Genomic DNA, 23814 nt, shown 5'->3' with positions numbered 1-23814 from the left:
TACTACTACTAATAATAATAATAAATAACAATAACAGCAGTTACTGTTAAGCTTTGCCTGGCAGTGTGCAATATATCAAATATGCCTGGAAAAAATATATACTGTATATTTCATGTATAATATATATCTTGGCTCTGTATGACGTTGCTGAGAGCAGATATTCCCAATATGATCATCTTAGACCTGCAGCTGTATCAATGAGCTTGGAGCTCCATCCACTTACTGTTTGAATCGTTTGGAGGCAGACATCCACAACAAACTCGGCTTAAAGCCAAAGGATTGTATTTTGAACTCTGAGACTTCCACAGAGTCCAGCATTAACAATTTGGAATTGGAAATCAGCGAAGTGCATCGAATTTCAATTTTAATTTATTCTAAGCAAAGCTTTAATAAAATTTAATCCACATCTGAAAAACTGAACGGTGAAAGTTTTGTTCAGAACGAAGATTAATTCTTTTATGGTGTAAATACTTTTCATAGAATTTTGATATTTAATAAATATCACACATGTCTACAATGACAACATTGCATAGGCTCAATATGATTTACTGAATGCAGTTATTTTGAATATTATTTGGATATTTGAATATTTTATGAGATGTAACAATAAGGAACACTTCCTCCAAACTATATAAAAGCATGTATCACATTTTTATTTTTAGTAGGTGGGATTTCTTTGGTATACATACATTCCATCTACATCACAATCAGCAGCAGTACAACTAACTACAAATGCTACTCTTTGGTCAGCAATTCACAGAGTGCAGCATTACAATGTTATGTCTTCTGTTCAGTACAGTAAAAAATGGCATTTAATGTTGCCAAGTCATCATCATAAATTTTTTATGTTCCAGAAACTAAACTAGCAGGCAGAACACACAGCGCGAGAATGGATGAGATCATGACGCTGCACAGAGGGAGACACAAACAATATATACACACCCAAGAGGGAGTCAGGGCAAAGATCTCAACCTCAGACTATTAAATAAATCCAAACCAAAAGTCCAAAACGCTGGGTAGAAGACGCAGGATCATGACAGTAACAGTAAGTATGTTTCAGCAACTGCAAATGCTAGACTTGATCAACAATTACTTTTTACTGTTCAATACAGTAAAAAACTGTCTTATAATACTGATCACTTATGGATCCTCTTATTGTTGCTCAGGGCCTCTGTGAGTTTGGTTTGCATGATCTCCTTAGTTGAGTAGAACGGCAGCTCCAAGGTCGAGATGCACGTGTGTGTCTCAGGATAGTACTGGTCATAGGAGAGGTCCTCGACTTCTTTAACTTTGACTTGCATCTTGATTTTGTCCATACTGAGAATAGGCACCCGGTCAAATCCTGTCACAAACCCTAGAAGAGGAAAAAAGCAGAAATCGATGAATGTCGTGGAAAAAGTGGAAGTCACTGAGTTTTATTTTGTGCATAACATTATGGCCTGATAGCCCTCTGAAGTCACACTGTCAGTTCATTCATGACTGCTCATCCACCTCAGCAGTTCATCAAATGCTTTTTCCTACTAAAGACCAGATACCAAATGCACAAATTAGGAAATGTAAAAACATTCTGGAAACAAATGAACTCAGGACATAAAACACGAATATTTTACTTTATTAAATCCTTGCAATTTGTGGCTTTACAAGATTAGCACTCATTGTTTTATATGATCAACTCAAATACTTACAAAGGAAAGCTTTCTTCTGGTTCTCAGTCAGTTCATCAAAAACCTCCCAAAACATCTGTATGGTGGGATGGTCTGCGCTGTATTCACCTTCATAATGTGTGTTCTAATCGTAGTGAAAGAGGCTGTTAGATATACTAAAGATAATTTAAACTATAATAGAACTGCAGACAAATTACAGCAGTTTACCTGTTTCAGCTTTTCCCAGTCACTGAAGTCTTTGCCCACCATCACTTCTTGCAGCTCCTTTGGCCTGAAGAGTTTCACCAAATCCCGCTCACACACCAGGAAGAAGCCTCTCTTGAACTCCTGAAACACATTCTCCACTGATGTGTTGAAGGCATGATTCACGTAGGCATCCACAAACTCCTTCCTGTTTGGCAGATAAAAGCAGTGATTAAAAGAAACACATCCACACTTTGGTCAAATCATGAACTGTTCTGTTCCATTTTGTTTAAAGAGTGGTCGCTTTATATCTCTGCCATGGACATTTCCCATTAATTACTTGCCAATAAACATGCAAACTTGTGGTGTATCTCAAGGATATCAGGGCTCTAGACTAACTTGTTGCCATGGGCACACCGGCACAAAAGTTAGGCGCACTCAAATTTTTCAACCGCCATCGCTTAACACATGTGCATCTTTTTGGGGGGGAAATTGCAGTCCATACATATAATATTCATTTCTAAATTATTAACTTACAATCTTGTGCTTAAAGTGCTTTGTCAATATTGTAGAAAATGTTAAACGTAATCATTATCTCGGCCTCCTCTGACGACCTGTTTGCTGTTGCATGCTGCTGAAAGGCAGTGGGGAGAGGGGACACTTGGGCATTTATCGCAGCATATAATGTGTTTTCTGGATACACTGTGCTTTTTCAGCATTCAAAGATTGGTGGCACCGTGTCAGAGCACTGGCTATGAATTTCAGACGGATCAGGCCTTAACTTAACAAAAAAGTTATCAATAGTTCTTTTCATCTTTTCTTATTACCCAGAGCTACATCCACTTCTGTCGGGCCTAGGCTGCTCACTAGGGCTGGGTATCATCACTGATTTCTATAATCCATTCGATTCCAGTTCTCAAAGTCCTGATTCGGTTCAATTTAGCCTCAGACAGTCAGAAATATTATAATTCTGATCATTTATCAGTACTGATACATGTGAAACTTCATCAGAATTGTGAACATCACAGCAGATGCCTTTGTGTCAAAGTAACTGAGAATAAAACACCGAAAAACATGAAGGAAATTTTTCTGGCCTGGCTTTTTATATCAGATAACTTTAAAAACATTCTGCAACATTCTGTAATTTTGCATAATTTTAAAAAGTTTACATTTCTTCAGTATTGAACAACAGAAAAAACAAAAGGCTTTCTTGTCCGAGGTCATTTAAGTGAAAAAAAGAAAAAGAAAAGAAAAAGACAGCAGCCACAGCGCTGTAAACAACGGTAGACTGGTGGGCAATAAGCGAATGAATAATACAGAAAACAGAGATTTGAGACGGGAAACTGTTCTTGAAGTACAGAGAGAGATAGAGAGAGAGCTAGCTGTGCATGAAGTGTGATTTTAATAGTCGTGGAAGCAAAACAGCAAAATTCATGACAACATTGATCAAATGTGAAGCGCAGTTTGCTGCTTCTTTTGCTACTGGCTCGGCGAATTTTGGTTGGAGAGACAAAACCTGCAGCTCAGAATCAGCGCAAAAAGACATAAAAACAGAGCAGACCCGACGCATTAGAATCGGTGAGCTCCGACAGCGTGTCCGTCTACGGGCGGTCGGGTGAGAAAGCCGAGAAAGACAAAGCTGATTCTGATGCGTCGGGTCCGTTCTGTGTTTACGTCTTTGTGTGGAATCTGTGTACCTGCTCTCATTTGCTGCGTGGTTGTTGTTGAAATAGTTTTGTGAGCTTTAATCTGAGAATCTGGAGTTTCTGGCAAAACACAATTATATTTAAAAGTCAATTCAGGATTTAATGAATCGATATCGCTTTATTCAAACTACTCACCTCCCACTTCCACCTGCACTTTCAACTGGACCAAGGCCAATCAGAGAGGTCCCGACCCCTGACTATCTCTGATTGGTTTAGTGACCACATGGACAGTTGCAGAGATTTTTTTTTTTTTTGGTTACCTGAACAGTGCGACCAAATATTTTTTTAGGCGCACCACTGAAAAATTTGCTCGCATTTGCGACCAAATTGGTCGCACTCTAGAGCCCTGGATATACACCGAGTCTTGGTACTTTTTCTAATTAAATGCTTCTGCTTGGTCACAAAACAGTTTAATGTATGTTTCTTTGCAGATGACATCCAGTTATAGCTTTCTGTCAGCTCCATTGTCACTGTCACTGTTGGTAGAGTCGTTAGATATTATGTGATGGCTTGTTATTATCTCTAGCTTCTCTTTGGCAGGACAATACTATATTTGGTTTTAAAACGCATGTTATGAAAAAATGCTGCCATTGTCCTCACTTATTTTGACTTGTCACCAACTTTTCAGGACCTTCAGGATCAAGGTCAATGTCCTTTCCATCCCAGTTGATCTGTTGGGGAAAAATAGATATTATTGATTAAAGAAGCGAGTTGATATCAAAGCCGTTTTTGACTTAAAGTTGTGTTAAACACCTACCGAAAAATACATGTCCAGGTTTTCCAAGTCATCATCTTTGTAGTCCTCCAGGATGTACTGCAGACTCCTTTAAACACAAAATACTTTGAGATGATTTGTGGAACCAACCAGCACCTAACACTACAAATATTTGCGCAATACAGCAAATACAAGGGAACTTTCTCCCTTACTCTCCAACACTTGTGTTGAATTCTATCAAATCCTCCAGTGAAGGCCTTACACCGAGCAGCTTCTTGAACAGCACCAGTGGGAAGGGTAAGTAGATGATGCACTGGTTGTACAAGGCCAATCCACACAGAACTCCGAACAGGAAGAAACGCTGGTCTTCCTGAGTTGCCTGATGCTGACAGTAGAGACATTTGAAATTGTTTTCTTGAATTAAGGAATAATAAATCAGCAATCACAATTATTAAATAGTTTTTGAAGTCAGTTTCGGTCTATTTAAATTATATTTTTAGTAACTTAGTAACTCTTACTTTTGAGGAGAACCATGCCATTGTTTCAGAGTCATTGAACATGAACATCCCAGATTCAGCTGAGATCAAGTCATGAAAGACTTCATAAAAAAAGTCTTTCCTGTAGACGTCATCGATCATTTCATCAAACAAGACCTACAAGACAAAATTATAAAAAGTAAACAAAATTTGTTGTATGCCAAAATATTGTTTATATAACAATGTGTACACAACAATGCAAACATTTTGAGTTGGCTTGTTGTTTTTACCCTAAGTGGCTTCTTGTAGTCTGTGTCACAAGCATCCGCCAGTTGTTCAAAGGTGTCTTCCAAAATGGTTGCTCGCCTCAGGTCCAGTAAAAATACATCTTCATCGTAATCATCAAAAATGTACAAAAAGTCAAAGAAATTCTCCAAGTAGTAACTCATCTGCATTGTCTGGAAAAAAAAGTTCAAGATTCAACATGTTTTTGTTTTGCCTACCTGATTACTTACTTTAAAGTGTATTTTAAACAGAGTATTGTATCACACCAAATTCATATAAGGATGTCATTTACCACCTTGGTGTATTCAGAATAAGAGTCAAAAACCAATTTTTTTGATTGCAGGTCCATCACAATTGGGAAGTCACAAAGGAGAAGTGGCTCAGCTTTGGCATTCTAAACACAGAAAAGAAAACATACAGTTCTTTTGAGTTTAATAATGCAATTGTTAGCAATGCAGACATTTTCAGTTGGAACCACTCATTTTTTATGATATGTTACATGCTGTAATGTGATTGTCATGATTTGGCTGTGCAGCAGGCAGGAAAGGACCCAAATGCAGACTCACGGAGGCGAAAGTAGACTCAGACACAGCTTTTTTTGCTAAATGGCAAAACAACACAAAACTAGACTGGAAAATTATATAAACCGGGCACACGGGGACACGCACAACCATGAGGGACATAAATACACAGGAGGATAACGAGAGAAGTAAGAACACACGGGGAATACAGCTGACACGAATGAACCTGACGCCACAGGGGAAGCACAACTAGACACACAGAACATGGAAATACGAGACTTTCACAATAAAACAGGAAATGTAGAAACATCACACAGGAGCCGACAGGAGGGAGCATGAGAGGGAGAGAGAGAGAGGGGACGAGAGAGACAAGACACAAAGGGCGACACAATATTCAAACATGACATGGTGACTGGGAGGACACAACACTCAGAGAAACGAGAAGGTCTAGGGAGACAGATAAACACAATAGATGGAGAAAATATGGAATGACACACAAGGATGGGAACACAGGCACAGAAGAGGGAAATAAGGCACAAAGACTAACACACATAAACACATACTGAACAAAAGCTAACAGAATAAACTCAGGGAACCATAACACAAAATGTCATAAAAACAGAAGAAACTCAGAATGCTGGGACCCAGAACCATGACAGTGACGGTAAATATAATGTCAGGCTGCATAATGGGATGTTAATATGAACAGATGGTGAAGAGTCAATGAATGATCGCACCCAAGGCAAATGACAAAAGAAAAAAAGAGAAAACAGCCATCACAAAAGCAGACCCAAACACATGACAGACACATCGCTTTAGCCTAAAACAGAAACAAAAGGCAGGGTTTTGTTTTGTTTACCCCGTTTTCTGAACGTAAATGCCACTGGTCCAGATCCTCATTAAGAAATGCTTCATCCAACAATAAATAAAAACTGCTCTCCGGTATCCTTCGAGATTCCGCAACCCTGCTGTTGGCCTTTAAAAGAAAAATTTTACTTACAATTTATTTTTGTTTTCAGGTTAAAAAAAGAGGCATTAAGGCTTAAGAAGGAGTAAAATGACTGGTTTAAGATAATAACACTGACGTTGTACATGTATTTGAGGACTAGCAGCAGATTTCTGACCCCGGAGTTGCGGGGAACAGGCACAAAGGACAGGATTTCTGAGAGTGCCTGCTTCCACACGTTAATGTGTCGAATCATGGTGGAGTGCGACAGAGAGGACCACCAGTCGCCTGAAGAAAACAATAACGTTAGCAAAAGTAAAAACAGCAGATAGAAGGGCTTTAAAATTTCCATGTATAATAGCGGTGGTGGGTATAGGCAACATACCCATAATCTGGAGGCTTTCATTCGACAACCTTGTTACTGCATTGGCTACCGCCACAGCGAGCTTTATTCTCTGTTGCCGTGTGTGTTTCAGGACTGTGTGCAGAAGCTCAATGAGAAGAAGGTAGATTCTCAACCCCTCCACTCCCAGTGGTTTCTGATCGAGGGAAGGAAGCAGGCGTAGCACTGCAGCCTCGATCTGTTAGTTTGGCAAGGATTGCAAGGATCACTCAGCAGCAGGTAGATCAAAGGTGGACTGTTTTTGTGCAGGGTGGCGTTCAGAGGAAAAATGTTCGGATTATTTAGGTATCTTATAAAAACCAGGATTCTTACCTTGTCACTTAGAGTGTATCCAGTTACTATTAGCAAATATCCCCTAAATGAGTCATATGCAAGTGTTTTTTTAAAGGCGACTGTGCCTGTTCAATATGTGGCCACAGATAACAAGTACATTACAATAATATATACAATATATGAAATGATAATCATGTGTCTGCTTGATTAAGCTATATCAGGTTTTAGACTGTCTCAGTGATACAAATGGGTAGAAACTAGAAGACAGTCTAGACTGAGGCTTTGTTTTAGAGTTATAATTACATGTGAGTGTCTGAGATAGTCTGAGTTTTGTACATACTGCAACAGTCAAAATAACAATTGAAATACTCCCCTTCCCCCCTCCAAGTATAAAAAGGATCAAATGAATGATTGTCAACATAGACATAAAAACAAGGAGTCATGAGTCTTGACATTTCTCAAATTATTGGAAAGATTATTTATAAAAACAAAAACAGAGCCTTTTCCTACAGATTACATGTATTCTAGTAACATACCTCTGCAAGAACATTGTCTTTCTTTGCCAAATTTTTGAAAGCATGCCGTGCATGTTTCATGTTCAAACCGGGGTACTTTGGTGAAGTTTGGAAATGTTTATCACCGCTAAGAACACAAAGAAAAAAGTCCACATTAAAGCGTTTCTTCTTCTGCATCAGCAAATATATATAGCAGCTAAAACATTACCGCGATCACCCAGTTAAGTTAAGAGCATGTTCACATTTGCTAATTAATTAACTTTTAACACTGATAGGAATATCATTAGTTTGGCTGCTATTTTGACATCAACCAATGTACCAGACAAACCCACACTGTGTCCTCTTATTCATGCTAATAAGAATCATCGATATCATTACAAATTAGCACAGAATAGCCATAAATGGCAGCGCTAAATTTCTCAAGCCAAAACATATTAGACCTACCACCGACAACCTGCCATGACATGGACATTAACTCTGTATTTACCTTTTTTCAAGGAAACTTTTATTCAGATAGGATGCAGAGGAAAATGCCTCCATGATTTCCCTGTGAAGATTTAATGTTTTCATTCAATTGCAGAAAAAAAAACTTGCTTTCAAACGAATAATTTGAGTCACAAAAGCCATAAATCACCAGGCAAACCAACAAGCTGTGACTGCCAGTGCATCATACTTACTGTTTAATCTTTTTCCATGACTTTAAATCACATTCAGAGATCCATTTGTCAACCATGTTATCAAGACAGTGTTGTGATGCTATGTCACAGTCTGTGATTGAACCCTTGTCAATGTCCTGTGAAGGAAAGCAGTGACTGTTTACATATTCACACATATTCGCACCTCCTCCCATCACTTAATGTGTTAGTGTCAGTACCTCATCAGACCAGCATGTTGCAAATGAACAGTTTTCTCCTGCAAAGATGTTTCTGATTTTGGGCCCATTGGTGCCTTAAATGATAAGTAAACACGTCACTTCTTTCATAGATAAATTAATTGCATCCTCAATTTGTTTATTATCAGAGGTGTAGTTACCCTGTGGCAGTCGAACAGGCAGCGGCACAGATGGATTACTCTCCTCTCGATGTCCCAGCTGCCCTTGATCCCCACAACCAAAGGAGTAGACCCTCTTGGATTCAGTCAGCACTAAAGTGTGATTCCTGTGTAGATGATAATATACAAAATATTTAGACCTCAAACCCACACATACACTTTACTAACTGCTTTACTTTAAGCATTTTTATTTAAGATGCTTGATGTTGTCTCTGATATCTGTTAGTCTCTTCAGTGATAATATAATAACTTAAGGTGTTTTTACATTAGCATGCTCATGTAACTGTATAACCAGTGATCTTTAAATTAATCTATTAAATTTTTTTAAACTCTATATAAAAAATGTATTCTAAAAGAATTGTGATACATTTAAAATGTATAATTGCTTCACATATAATTGCTCCTTTGTCCCACACGCCATCAAACTCTTTAACTCCTCTCTGGAGGGGAGAGGGAGGGGAAACAGGAGGACAAAGGAGGGGGGAACAACTAAGCTGTAGTGCCTCTTCACCTCACTGTACAATACCTTGTGCAATACTTTTTGTAAATAGTCAACAGTGCAATAGACTCAATACTTGAAATGTGCAATTCACTTGTATTTTTATTTTTATTCCTATTTATTCTATTTATCCCCTTCGTATATTTTATTTATATTTGTCTCTGTTGTGTGTGTGTGTGTGTGTGTGTGTGTGTGTGTGTGTGTGTGTGTGTGTGTATATCATTCTGTAACTCTGTAACTTCTGTCGGTGCTGTGCTTTTTGGAAATCGAATTTCCCAGAGGAACCCACCCGAGGGATTAATAAAGTTCTATCTTATCTTATCTTATCTTACATGGATGTGAAAGCTGAGAAAAATAATCAAAGAAACATTCCTTGTTAAAGCTGAAAAAAATTAGATCATGAATTAAACAGTATGTGTGTCGTACCTTCCACATGCAATCTTGGTGACCTTTGCCCCCCAGAGCTCTGCAACAAGTCGAGGACGCAGTTCGTTGCGTAGTGAGTTGTGACCGAGCTGTCCGTGTTGACCGGAGCCAAATGTAAACACTGCCCCATGCTGAGGAGCCAAACACACAACCACAGTGTAAAGTCCCACAGCCATTTACTTTTACATGACAACTATTTTAATATGTTTGCAAAAAATAAAGAATTAAGTTGCTTTTAAAATTTGTGTCCCAGTGGTAAGTACAGCATCAAAATCAAACTCCACAGAGCTTTTCATTCTCTTTCAGCTTTCTTTTTTCATGTTTAGAACTTGTAACTTCTATAGGAAGATGTTTTTGAGACAACATTCAAAATCCTTTTTTTTTGCATTCCTTGAATAATTTCATTTTTTTTGTTTAAATCCACACTCTTTACAATAATATATTAGTAAGAAAGGAGAGCATCAAAATGCTCCAGTTGTCTAACCTTTGTCAAAATGGCCGTGTGGTCCTGTCCACAGGAAATGCGCTGAGCTTTCTTCATATTCAAACACTGAACAGGAGCTGGTGTGTGTCTGTCTATAAGGAAAAGGATTGTCAGTGTTATTATGTTACCAGATTATAATGCTCATTAACATACAATAAAGTTAGGACATTTATTGTAAAGCCACAGTACCTTTTGTGTCTCCCAGCCCGAGCTGTCCACAGTCATTTCTCCCCCAGCTGAAAACACCTCCAGAGACAGAGAGGGCGAAACTCTGGTCTCCTCCTGCAGCGACCTGGATCAGGGGGATCGCTGACAGTGATGGCACATGTTGAGGTGATCTGCAGACAGACTTTCTCGTACCCAGACCCAGCTGGCCCCTGCAGTCCTGACCCCACGTATACAGCTGACCATCTGTGGGAGAATCAGCTTGTCTCTGTGAAACACTCTCACTCCTGATATCTTCAACTTTTACTCAGAGTTTATGTTTAATGTCATGACATAGACCCTGTGTGGACAATTAGTAAGGCAACCAAACGTGTTTCGTATAAATGTAAGTTGGATGGACTGACTCTGTCTAAATTATTTGAGTTTTTCATTTACATTTGTAGCAGTTTATTGCAGAACTGTACTGTACCTTTGGTCAGTGCAACCGAGTGCTGACTCCCACAAGCAACCTGAGAAACCTGTTTGTTAGAAAAAGCTTCCAGTGGGCTGAAAGAGAAGGAACAGGAAACAGAAGAAAAATCCAAATAAACAGGCTACACACTGCGGGGTTAAAGGCCTAATCATAACAGCCATAATAAATCATTTTGCACATTTCTATTGCCAGTCTATGGAGCATACTTTTTTTCTTAACGTGGTACTAATACTCCTTCTCATAGGACCAATAAAAACAACAACAACAACAATAATAATAAAGGTTTGCACATCTGTATCTGTTACCTGGGAGTGAAAGGTGGGTGTCTGGTGTCCACACAGAGAACTTTGCCGCTCACAGACAGCAGTGCGACCACATCATCGCCACAACTCACAGCCTCTATCTTCTCTTTGTGTTTCACAAACTCTGCAGATTCACAAGCCACAAACACAGCAGGTGTGAGTGGACACAGTTCGGTTAAATGTAGTGAACTTGTTAGTGACACCGATACTCACTCTGCCTGCCTCTCGCTCTTCTCCCATCCTCGTTCTCGTTTGTGCGGATAATGAACGCGTTTCCATTACTTTTAACGAAAGCCAGCACGTTTCGACCTGCCGACAGATCCGCGATGTGATGGCTGATGTTTAAGTAATGAACTCCATCATCAGTGGTCGTGCTGTCGGTACCGGAGCCGTCTTTCACGTAAAACCCGCGCTGACAGTCCTCTCCCCAGGAAAACATGTTGTCGTGTGTTTAGGGGCAACAGCTGATCCTCACTGTGTCACTCTGCAGTCTGTCAACAAGAAACGAAACTTAAACTTAAGCATGCCGCTGCACAGCATCCGGAAAGGAAACAATAACACGAGTCAGCTGATCTGTTAAAGTAACGAAACGAAAGTAAAACTGATAAGAGATAATCATAATAACAATAACAAGGAGAGGTCAATTGTGTAGCTTTTCATTTGGTTTCGTTTCACACGCAGGAAGTGGACAAAAATGCATGTTTGTATTGTACAATGTGGGAAATGTTGATACTGCGTTTAGCTGGTATCAACTTTTTATGTAACAAACCTTAAAAAAAGAGAAAAAACCAACTACTGTATAAATTTAAAGGCTTGGCAAAAATCATGAAGGAGAGGTTTCTAAAAATAACATGATTTATTGATGCATGCAATTGAGATAGAGGTATTTGGCTCATACACTTCAATGGCCCGTCTTGGCATAACAGAACCCCAGATGTGATGGGCATTAGAGCAGGATCCCCCGGAGTCTGGACGCTGGTGGTGGAGATAAAGACGGAGGCTTGAATGGAGCCTGAGTAATGATAGGCGGTGATGGGGAGTGGGTGGATTGCACGAAGGCGTCTGCAAAGGAGAATGACAGATGCGAACTAAGACTTAAAGTGCTTCGTGTGACCTGAGACACGAACCTGAGAAGATGATTGGACAGGACCAGTGATGTCATAAACAGGTTGACAGCGTGAACAAGTGGAAGTGACGTGAAGAACAGACTGGGAGCAGACAGACATCATAGATCTACCTTACTGAACTTATGTATAAGCTTCATAACAGTTTCAGTCCACCTTCAATGCTCCTGACTTTGCTTCCCTGGCCTCTCCTATGCTAAAAAAAATTAATTCATTAAAAATATATATATTAACACTAGTACTACTACTACTAATAATAATAATAATAATAAATAACAATAACAGCAGTTACTGTTAAGCTTTGCCTGGCAGTGTGCAGGGGCAACAGCTGATCCTCACTGTGTCACTCTGCAGTCTGTCAACAAGAAACGAAACTTAAACTTAAGCATGCCGCTGAACAGCATGAGGCAACAAAATCACAACAGTCGGGAACACGATAGTGAAACTGATAACAGATAATCATATGAGACAGCAAACACCAGCGCAAGACGATTGCGCTGTTTTTCAGATCCATGAGTAATATTGATGGTATTAATGTGGCAACGGTAATGTTTATAGCTTTTATCCCCAATGTTCCATTCCATTCAATTCAATTTTACTTTTTGTAGGGCAAAATTACAACAGCAGTCAACTCAAGTTCCCTTTTGAATGACAGCAGGAGAGAAAATGGAGAGAACCCCCCAAATAGACCAACAACGCTGAGACAGAGGAAAAAAACTATGGCGGAGAGCTGACATTTCATTATCACCAATGATTAAATACTTGGATTACCACAATATGATGTAAGCTGGTATGTTTTGATCAGTGGTTTGAATTTCATTTAAGTTAGATTAATTATATTGTTGACAAAAGAGAAAGCTGATGATAATGAAAACTAAATCAGTTAAAATGTTGAGAGGGTCAGCAGATACATGCGCTTTGACACTGATGAAGCAAAGTGTGTGTGAATATTTCTGTTAACTTTGACAAAATGGCAAAATAGTAAAAAGAAACTTATGGGAACAACAACAGGTTTAGTATTAACCAACCGGCCCATTTAACAGACACAGCAGCGATTACATTCCTGCACTCTATGATACTGGCTCATAGTGAACACTCTATTACAAGTTGGTCCAATATGAGCTTTGCTGCTATTGGGCCAATCAAAGTATGCTACAAAAGAGCATTGAAAATATTAGATAAGAAACCCTTTTCATATCACCATTGTCAACTTTGAGATGAAGTTATACATGGCTGAGGGACACACAAACATGTGATCGTGTTTAATTAATCATGCTTCATGTTGGACGTGAAAAAGAGTTAATGTATTACAAAAAGGGAAACATAGCATAATGTGTCAGTGCAATATCACCACAGTCAGAGCATGTGTAATACTGGGATATGTGCAATATAACTGATGTGTTTCCGTTATTATTATCTATATTGTCCTCTGTTGTCCACTCCTCTTGTCATTGTTTGGTCTAATATGATGTGTTCACTGTTTTTGTCTTTGTCACATGATCTGTAAATATTATCTCTGTATGTTTTTACTAACTTGTGTGTAACACCAACCTGCCAGAGGGTCTGCAGATGAAAACTAGCCCAAGTCTATAATCTGGCATATTTGCATTTGTGTAAAATGCTTATTAATATGTGCTGCCCCTCTTTCTAAAATAAATAAATAAATAAATATATTAAACTGATGAGAAGCTGTGTTCACCCCAGAAAGCTCCCAGAAATTTGGGCAAATGTCTGCTGTGAAATTTTTAGCCAAACCAAATTGCAGGTCAGTTTAAAGCCGAAAAGTAGTCCAAACTCTAAACCGTTCCTGAGATGCAGAAATGTTTTCACATAAAATTCATCGACTGTACTTCCAAACAAATTACACTTACAAATGCTTGTAACACAAACGATGAAAACAGTAACTGCAAAGTTGAGACCGAAAAGTGTTACAGTTAAAGTGATGAGGTGATAGCTGCCATTGGTGATTGTAACAAATGTAGGTTTTATTATAGCAGAGGTTCCGAAAGTGTCCCTAGAGCGGGCCAATAATAAGACCTGGGAATTGCACCACATGGGAACCATTGTCAGCTATAAATCATATCAGACAGATGCTTTAATTTCTTTCATTATTGAAAATTTGATCATTCTACTTAGGGTGCTGATCCAGAAACTGGTGCTTTCAAGTGCTTTCAGCACCTGAACCTCTTGCTTTAAGGAAAGTGTGACCATAACGCCTCTGTTGGCAGATACAAAGAAGAGCCTTCCTATGTATTTGCATGCTGATCGTAACTGTTTTCATAGAGAAACACCTTATAAAAAGCCTTATAATTTAACTTATACCTTTGATTCTTACAAGTGTGGTGTGTATTTGACCTCTGACCTATCTATTTGACTTCTCATCTAGACTATAGTGAGGGTCTAAAAGATCCTAATGTTATTTAGAGCTATATGTTCCTTACTGCCATTGTTTGTTTTGGCAACATTTGGGAGATTATATACCAACATATGTGGATTCTACATATCACAATATAGTTTGCATACAAATATCCTGTCATCCTGTATCAATGTGAGTGATGTGATTTTGAATAGAATGACAAGCACACGTGTTCAGTCTAGGCTGAAAATGTAGACATTTGTGTGACAATGAAACATGCAATATTCACAATATAATCTTTTAGATAATTTTATTAAATTAATAAAATTAATAAAAACATATCTTATTGGGCACTTTAAATTAATAAACTCAATTTACAGTGCCCAATAAGATAAGTTATGTATTAGTTGACAAAAAAGAAAACCCCAATAATCTGACATTTCCCTCTGAGCAAGCACTCGGCGACAGTGGGGAGGAAAAACTTTCTTTTAAAAGCAAGAAACCTCCGGCAGAACCAGGCTCAGTGAGGGACGGCCATCTGCCTCGGCCGGTCCTGGAGTTTTTAAAATGACTTGTTAGCCAATTAAAAAAGTTACTTTGATGTCAACTAATACACTTAAACTGTCTGTCATGGTCCTGGGCCATGTTGGCCCAGTATTCTTAGTTTTCATGTATTTTTGTATTTTATTCCTTATTTAGGCCATGCTTCCTGGGTTGCTCTGTTACGTTGTTCCTTATGTGTTTTCCCCTTGTGACTCTTACCCCCGGGCTGCCCCTCTGTGTATCTGTGAGCCCTCGTCTCTCCTTGTGTTTTATTCCATGTTTTCCCCAGCCTGTTATGTCTGTGTTCTCCCCGTGCTCTCTCTCCTCCTGTCTGAACCTCTGTGTACTTCCTGTTTTACTTTGACAGTCTCCCGTCAGTGTTGCATTTACTCCTGCCGTGTCTTGTTATGGTTATCAGTGTCACATGTGTTCCCCGTGTGTTCCCACTTACCTCGTTAACCCTCTGTGTATTTATGTCTGCGTCTCCCTCAGTTCGGTGTCGCGTTCTCCCTCATTCATGGCTGTGTGTTTCTCCGTGCAATATGTTATAGTTTCCAGTTTAGTTTGTATGGTTTTTCTGTCCAGCAATAAAGCTGTGTTTTGAGTTCAATCCTGCCTCCGTGAGCTTGCGTTTGGGTCCTCATCCTGTCTGCACACAGCCGCAACCATGACACTGTCCTAATAAATTTAAACAAATATTTACAGGCAATCCTGATGGATTGCTTACAGAACATTCATTTTGTTTTGTTTGTGTGCGAACTCCGTATACCTCGACCCACATAGGTTTTAAACATAGGTCTGAATAATTTAATGTGAACACCGGCTTCTGCCTTGAATGTTTTCCACTCGTGAATAATCTCTCTTACTGTAGAATGATGGACTTTAAGTTTTTTGGAATGGTCTTATAACCCTCCCCAGATTGATGTGTAGCAGCATTTGCTTCTTCAAGGCCATCGCTGATGTCTTTCTTCTTTTGAGTTTTGTTAACAAACATAAAGCTTCAGACCAGCAAACTGGAAAACCTTCTGATTTTATTGACATGTTCATTTGCATTAAATTATTAGCAGCAAATGACTGCTTCTTACCCTTTTAACTCCAATGGAAACAGTAAGAGTGTAGTTTTTCACATACTGCTTCTGCATTTTGGCTCAACTTTTGCTAAATAAACATAGATGTAGTGCAATATGTGATGATCTGAGGCTGTGTTTACTCAGTTTAAAACCAGATCACTGATACTAACTCCTGAGCTGACTGTAAGTTAACATGCGCCACAAATAAGGGTCATATTTGGATTTAAAACAATCAAGAAGAAGCTACCACTGAATGCTACTTTCCCCTGCGTGACACTGGAATCAGTAACACATACTAAATAAAAGAAAAGTGAAAGTTACTCCCTCAAATTGAACCCTCCATACCCTGTAGGAAACTCACTTCCTTGGAAAATGGCAGTAATTAATTAACAATATGTGTATCAGTAGTGCTAAAAAGCTATTATATCAAAAAGTAAAGGGAAAACAGTCTGATGAGCTGAAACTGAAACAAAATGAAGCCTATCATTAGGAATGCTGACTTGTAATGTCTGTTTGCTTTTTGCAGCTTCCGTTCTTTTTTCAGTCAGTAGGTGGCAGCAAACTACAAACAATGGTTGCAATTTACACTCATCTGTTTTCATTAGAGGTAGAACCCAGAAGCACATCTACGTTTACGTCTACTGCTTGGTGCTACACAAAAACAGGCTCAACAGACTGAAAATTACTTGTATTTGGATAAATCCAAATCAGACGTCAGTGAAGCTCCATAACCACTTCTGCTTTTTAGTTTTCTCAGAAATGGATTAAGCCTACACCCAAACCTACAGATGTGTTCACTGACTATGATTATGTTCTCAGATAAAGCAAGCAAAGAGGGCGAAGCAGCGAAAGTACCTGCACAATACATCCACATAAATCATAATGGAATTTATTTTTTAGAACGCAGGAACATCAGGGGAGTAAACATCTGTTTCAATGTCTAATCACAGATTGTGCTTTCTGTTGTAAACGTTTTTAGTAAGGCATAATTAACAAAAAGGCTAGAGAGATGAAAGGATGCCAAGCTGATATCAGGCCTCAGTCACATGCATTGTTTCTTAAATTCTGAAATTAAGTGGCCAAAACTGCTGATGATGCAGCCCATCAGCTTTCATTGGCATTACATGATTTACAAAAATGGCTGAATGACTCGTGCCTTAATGTAAAAAAGACTGTATCCTTGTTTTTTTAGTAAACCTAAAACAACTGTGGCTGCAGTAAAAGTTTGCTTGGGTGCACAAGAACTAATTAATGTTGAGGAATTTAAGTATTTGGGAATGCTACTAGACTATAAATGATCCTTTAAAAAACACATTGAAAAAGTAGTGAAAACCGTAAATGTTAATATACAGAACTCTAGACATATCCGCACATCATTAAAGGGACCACAATAGCCTTATGATCCACTCAGACGTGTTACATTCAGATGGTTTCAGCCTAAAAAGAAACAATGACATTGATCAACCACAAGTGGGAGGTAGAGTTCCTCCAATGTCCACACATTGAACGCAGAGATACCAACAAACACAAACGCACACTTTCAAAATGTTACTTGGCCTTGACCTTCCTGAAACTCATGAAGCATCTGTCACTTTTACAAAGTGACTTATTTGTTTCCAAGAAAAGACTGAGGAGATAAATCTGATAAAATGCTGACTAAAAGGTGAAAAACTGACAGAAAGAGCCAAGATCAATGTGCTTCTGTTTAGCCCAGTGGAAGCTAAAAATGCAAAAGGTTATCTTGAGGACATTATTCGCTTTAAAAACAACAAGCCCCATCTGAAATGTTAGCTTTGGAAAATGCTCACACTGAGACAGAGGGCACAAGCTATCTTGGAATTCATTTCCTTATAGGAAAAAGATCCACTGACAGTGGCTCAGAGCATTTTTTTATTTATTATTTTTTTAATCTTTACAGTGTCTTAAAGAGATACATGTTCCAAAGTAGCTGACAACAAAGAGGGAATTCAGGTGTTCGTGGACAGTGTCACTGCATCACATCCCTCTACTGAAACTCCCGCTCTCAGCAAAGAATGTAATATTCTCTAATAGTATCTATAAATATTAAATATTCTTTATTTATTTATAGACAACATGAGTATTTTTCCAGTTATTCCATAAGTTGCACAATTTGCATAAGTTTATGCAAATTGTGTGTGCAATTGCAGAAAGTCAAAGACACCAAATACCTCTTAATGTATTGAAATGTATTTGTATGCTTCTAAATGAAAGGAATTTGATCTATTTTCATTTTATTTTCAGTGAACTTCTTGCTGTACATGTAACTGGTGCAAAGGGTTGTGGATCAGATAGCCTGGACAGGAAAGCTGGTTTGCATGCTTGAAAAATTAAATGGGAACCACCAGGAAAGCCAAATGAAACAAGTTGCACACTTATGGCTGGTTCCATAGACTCCCATGATAAAATGGTTCAGCTATAAAAACAACATGTTCAGAAAACAGTTTTAGATCCGTGTGGATTTTGTTTTTATGCTTAAAGTTGGGGATGTGGCTTACTTTGATTGGCAGATGTCCTCCCAAAGACCGTTGAAGCTGCTAGCTATCTGCGAAACATGATCTCGGTTAATCTGAGTGACTGAACAGCCTCTCTCCACAGTGTTTGTGTTGCTGGTGCCTTTAGGTGCATTTTAATGGCATGCTGTGAGGTCCAGCCTGTCCAAGAAGTTTGTGCTCCACCTTTGGTGAGTCGCCACTAAAAAGCAGCTGAGGGTTGCACATAACGCCCATTATTACTTCACTTTGCTGAAGTTTGTCAGAGCTGCTTGGTGATTAGGGGTTTTGACTTCTACCTGTTATTATTTTTTTAGTCTGTGACTGTGCTTTTTGGGTTGTATTGCTTAAACTTTTACACTTTAATGATTAACCCTGGAGAAACCATGGGGTCAAATTTGACCCCATGGTTTCCCTAGAAAACCAATGGGGTCGGCTCTGACCCCATGGGTTCTCCAGGGTTAAATCAAGTGAGGTGATTTTTAATATGTGGATTTAGGTGCTAAATCCAGGGTGCTAAAAAATATTCTCAATCAGATGTATTGTCTTGTGTTACATTCATACACAGCAATCGATACACCTTGATAACCAAGCTAGCAAGCAATAGCTGAAATCTTAAAACCCCTTCTTCTGGTCTAAATATGGCCATTTCGCTAATATAATGGCTGTGAGTCCAGACTAACTTGTGATGTTATGGTGGCTACATTATTCTTCTATATACAGTCTATGTGCAAAAAACAACAACTTGATTTTTTTTTTGAGTAATACACATACCAACTTTAACATTTCTCTTCAGTTTATAAAGAAATATATATAAAACAAAAATAATGCATTTCACCAGCTTTAAAGACAAAAATCTCAAAATTTTGACCCTCTTAGTCAGCCTAGACTGCAGTCCATTTCTTGTTTACACCATTTCTTGAAACGACTTTGTTGTTCACTTGGCTTCACTGGAGAGGATAACCAAGCTGGAAGTGATTTTACTCCTCTGGACGACCACTGCCAGAAACTGTCAAAAGCTTTAGCTCAGTCTGAGCTGGAGGAACATCATCTTCTTCCTGTTTTGTGCCATGAAGCAATAAAACAGATTCCCCTTTAAATCCTACCCAGAGGCACAAAATGTAAAAGACAGAGTAGATCTGCTGGTAGAATCTGACAAACATCACTTCATGAAGTCATTATTAATGTAGAAATGAACACGCTAAAATTCACCAGCGTGCAAAACAATAAGACAAGTAGCAACGGCGTGATAAGTGACTGTTTTTCTCCTGTTTATTCAGCACTTACGCTGCACTTTTTGATATTCATCTCTCCTGTGCCTGCAGCTTTGCTGTACTCATGTCAGGATTTTTATCCTCCTGAAGCAACTTGAATCTCTGACAGTAAGTGAAGGAGTGCAGCCTCTTGAGAAACAAACTGCACTGAGTACTTCCAGTACTGTGTGCATGCACGCATGTGTGTGCGTCTGTGTGCATGTACACGTGTGCTTTTCAGGGCTGTGCTGAGCCGTACCAGGACCTAAACAGTCACGGTATCGTCTCTGCTTCTTTGCTTCCACAAAATACGGAGCAACATGACCGCAGAGGATGCTATTTGTCCTATTTTTCCTCTTACTCCCGCTTTCTTTCTTCTTTCTGTTTCTTTCACAACATTGCTGCTTCTTTTTCCTTCAGCTCCAGAATAAGCGCTGCTCTCCACTCTTATCTTCAGACACGAAATATGATTTAAAAACAATTTTCTTAAGTGAGAAAGACCCACGGGGCCGAGAATAAGACAATCAGTGCACTGTCAGCACCATGACTGGATTAACTCAAAAGAGGGCAAAAGTTTACTTTCTCAACACTTTATCACAAGCAGGGTCCTCATGTATGCACCCGATGTTTTAAATGAGATCAATGGTATGCTATTTAGGACAAACAGAAGAAGTCATAATTTTAAAGTGAGATTCAAATTGGATTTGCAAAATGCTCAAATATTCTCGTGCGCTTGGCAATAAAGTTCTGAAATATTTTATGTTTTTTTTTCTGGAAAGAAAAAGAAGGGGGGGGGGGGGGGAAGATATTTATGTAATATGCAAATGGGTCTGGGACAGTCATGGTAACAAGAAAGTACACCCTCTGTCAATTCTAAAGTTTTACATATCAGGACCTAATAAAAGATTATCTTGTCCTTACCAGCTCTGAAAATTAGGTAAATAATTTGGTGCACAGAGAAGTTCATGTTCAACTCAATAACTGCGAGGTATCCAGGTCCTGTGTCTTCAAAACAAGCCCAAATCATCACCACTCCACCACTGTGCCTGACACTCGGTATGAGGTGTTTGTGCTGATATGCTGTGTTTGGTTTTTTTCAAATATGCCGCTGTGCATTATAGCCAGACATCTCCACTTTGGTTTCATCTGTCTGTTTGTTCAGATGAAAGTTTGCAGACCTAAGCTGTGTTATTTTTAGGGAAGATGCTTTCTCCTTGCAACCCTACCAAATAAGCCATACTTGTTCAGTTTTCTTCTAATTGTGCTTTTATGAACTTTAACCGTTGCTAACTGAGGTTTGTAGAGTCTGAGATGTAGCTCCTGGTTTTTTTGGGGGGGGTTAAGTTTTTCTGAGTATTGGACGGTCTGACCTTGGGGTGAATTTGCTAGAACAGCCACTCTTAGGAAGACTGTGGCATTATGTTGATACACAGCTGAAAGCTCTGGTTTTATAGAGGCGCTCACACTTGCTGATGCAAGCGCCTCTATAAACATGCACATGGCTGCTACTCAGCCTTTTAATTCCTAAAAGGAATTAAAAGTAGTAAGTGTGTACTTAGTTTTCCACACACTGCATCTGCGTTTTGGCTTAATATTTTTTAAATAATGATACACAGTAATATGTCATGTTTTGTAGTCAATCTGACGTTGTATTGTACCTAATCTTCCTGCTAAGGACCAGATGTCCTGACACATAAAACCTCATAACCTTATTCAAGAGGGTGAATTGCTTATTTGGAAACTAAATGGAACTTTGCTATCATCAAAGTTATTATTTCCACTTGTGTTTTTGCTGATATTAAAGGGCAAAACATTTCATGAGATCAGGGTATTTCTACTAATGTGTAAGATCACTCGTCCATAACACCTTTAACCTTTGTATCCTCCAGTATGTGATGTTTTTCTAAACAATGCTGATTTAAGCCATAGACTGTATATAAAAGATGGATGTAGCTACTGTGATGTTTAAAAATATATAAAAGAAGAAAAGAAGAACTACCACATTTGAATAAAAGGGCAGAGTTTGCAGTGTTACCAGCTAATACTAATGGTAGATCTGGTGACGTCCCATTTACACCCTGTGCAGAAGAAATCAGCTACAGAGACGTCGGCTGCATTTTGTTCTCATTGTCACTCATTGGCCAAGAACTTGGGACAGACAAGCTGCTAGCCAATGAGTGTTCCCTGGAAAATCATCCTTTATAAAATGTAGAATGACCAAAATGTAAAAAGTAGATTTAATGTTTTATTCATTAAGATCTGAGACAACAAACTCATCAGGAGAATGTCTACAAAAGTCTGCAACCAGGAAGATCCGTGTTTGACTCACTTTTCAGTGAATCAAAAACATCCATCTTTTATACGTTTTCTATGTTTTCTTGAAGCCTGATGTGGTCATTGCAGGGACTACAGTTGTCCAAAAGGACGAAGAGACTCGTTGTGCCATGACTAATGCTGTAACGCAAAACATTTACATCTCCACAATACAGCACCTAAATAGCTTGGACTAATACAACTTCTAGATTAAAATATCTGACTCTTTGATCACTCTGGATATATAGAAAACAAATAGTTTATCTTTTTTCTTTTTCAGTTAAAAGCATCAGTCTGCGGCAGCTCTACAGGCGGTGGCAGTCAGAGAGCAGTGAAATTAAACTAGAACAGTTTTTGCACCCTAAAATCAAAACTAGCATAAAAAACTGGTTGACTTGACCTCAGAAGCAACTCATTGCTTGACACTGAGCAGAACATTAGCTCAAACTGAGTAAAGACGTGTTTGCCATTAAGGAGCTAAAATGTAAAGTGCTTTACGTTTGAGAAGCACCGCGAGGCATGTTTTTCTTCTCCACCTCTAATGGGCCCGATCCCTGTTTTTTGCTAGGACATTTAGATATAGCATCGAATGTGGCTACTGCAAGTGGACACAAGTTGTTACACTGACCAGCTTTGTTACTTCAAAGGGCCTTAGCGGCATGAACGAACACACACACTCACACACACACACACACGCAGTAAGGGTAGAAGGAGAGATGAGAGATGTAGGTCTCGTCCGACAGCTGAGATATAGCACAAGAGCCCTGGGGAGTTTCAGGGGATTTCCACCGAGGGAATCGGACACGTTGTCTGATTTACTCTAACACTTTGGCTAAACTTATGATAAAAGTTCACAAAGGAAGCAGCATTACTCTGTCATTATCCGTCTCTACACTCATCTGTCTGCTTTTTCCTCCATGTTGTTGTTTTTTTCATGTGACTGTTGAGGACTGTCGTCTTTCTTAAATAATAATAAATAATAATAATAATAATACCAAAAAAAAAAGAACAAAAGAATGTCTTTTGACCTAAAAGTGAAGCTAATGGTGCACGAGGAAGAATGAGAGGAGTGGAAGCAAAGCAGCAGGAGAGAGGGGCTGAAAGAAAACACGTTCATTTTTATCTGGCTGCTTCTTCTTTTTTTCACTGAGAGTCAAGGAATGCAACCAGGAATCTGGTGAGAGATAAAGAAAGGAAGGTGGATGGTACTGTACTGTACTGTGTGTGTGTTTTCTTATTGTGCAAGTCTGCGTCAGCTGGAGCGCGTACACTCCATAATGTTTCATTCATTAAATTTTAAGTTAAAAAGTGTTGTTTTAGCCACAAACAGGGCAGGATGTATGTAGGGAAGAAGAAACAGGTCTCTTGTGTGCTCTGGGAGGAAACCCCGGTCAAGGTCAGCTAATGTATAGTCTTAGATTTTGCACATATTTCACTTTAAGTCTTTTGGGTCTTTCTACAACTTATTTTCTGTTATCTAATGTTTTAAAAAAAGACTTGTAGATTATTCTCTGTGAGATAATACCACAGCAGAAACTGGACACAAAATGACAAAAAACA

At 38.8% G+C, this 23814-nt stretch overlaps 2 protein-coding genes across 4 annotated transcripts in view; both read right to left on the bottom strand.

The window, feature by feature from the left end:
- The window catches only part of LOC309711752 (E3 ubiquitin-protein ligase HERC2-like), a 44685-nt gene extending 20958 nt beyond the window's left edge, over nucleotides 1-23727 (bottom strand). The window contains exon 1 of the mRNA XM_082542211.1: nucleotides 18695-23727. The gene's annotated coding sequence lies outside the window, so the exon portion shown is untranslated. The remainder of the gene's footprint in view (nucleotides 1-18694) is intronic.
- Nucleotides 633-12060, bottom strand: LOC309710532 (putative E3 ubiquitin-protein ligase HERC3). 3 transcript variants are annotated; one of them, XM_082540099.1, is made up of 24 exons: nucleotides 11984-12060; nucleotides 11299-11576; nucleotides 11089-11209; nucleotides 10781-10857; nucleotides 10336-10557; nucleotides 10147-10238; nucleotides 9663-9793; nucleotides 8720-8844; nucleotides 8562-8635; nucleotides 8365-8480; nucleotides 8175-8234; nucleotides 7709-7814; nucleotides 6882-7077; nucleotides 6636-6784; nucleotides 6410-6526; nucleotides 5322-5423; nucleotides 5035-5202; nucleotides 4787-4921; nucleotides 4481-4647; nucleotides 4311-4377; nucleotides 4154-4224; nucleotides 1872-2055; nucleotides 1686-1788; nucleotides 633-1354 (listed from the first exon to the last, which is right to left on the bottom strand). In XM_082540099.1, exons 2-24 carry the CDS (start codon nucleotides 11522-11524, stop codon nucleotides 1137-1139), a joined length of 3027 nt encoding a protein of 1008 aa, XP_082396225.1. In that variant the 5' UTR covers nucleotides 11525-11576; nucleotides 11984-12060; the 3' UTR covers nucleotides 633-1136. The 3 variants fall into 3 exon arrangements, with proteins under 3 accessions (XP_082396225.1, XP_082396226.1, XP_082396224.1); XM_082540100.1 differs by having other exon boundaries at nucleotides 4481-4653; nucleotides 5035-5193; XM_082540098.1 differs by having other exon boundaries at nucleotides 4481-4653; nucleotides 11984-12059.
- Nucleotides 23728-23814: the final 87 nt, after the last annotated feature.

Source organism: Aulonocara stuartgranti (assembly GCF_965226115.1).
Source record: "Aulonocara stuartgranti genome assembly, chromosome: 7".
Classification (NCBI taxonomy): domain Eukaryota; kingdom Metazoa; phylum Chordata; class Actinopteri; order Cichliformes; family Cichlidae; genus Aulonocara; species Aulonocara stuartgranti.
The sequence above is the reverse complement of the archived record's forward strand: the minus strand, read 5'-3'. Positions and strand labels throughout refer to the sequence as shown.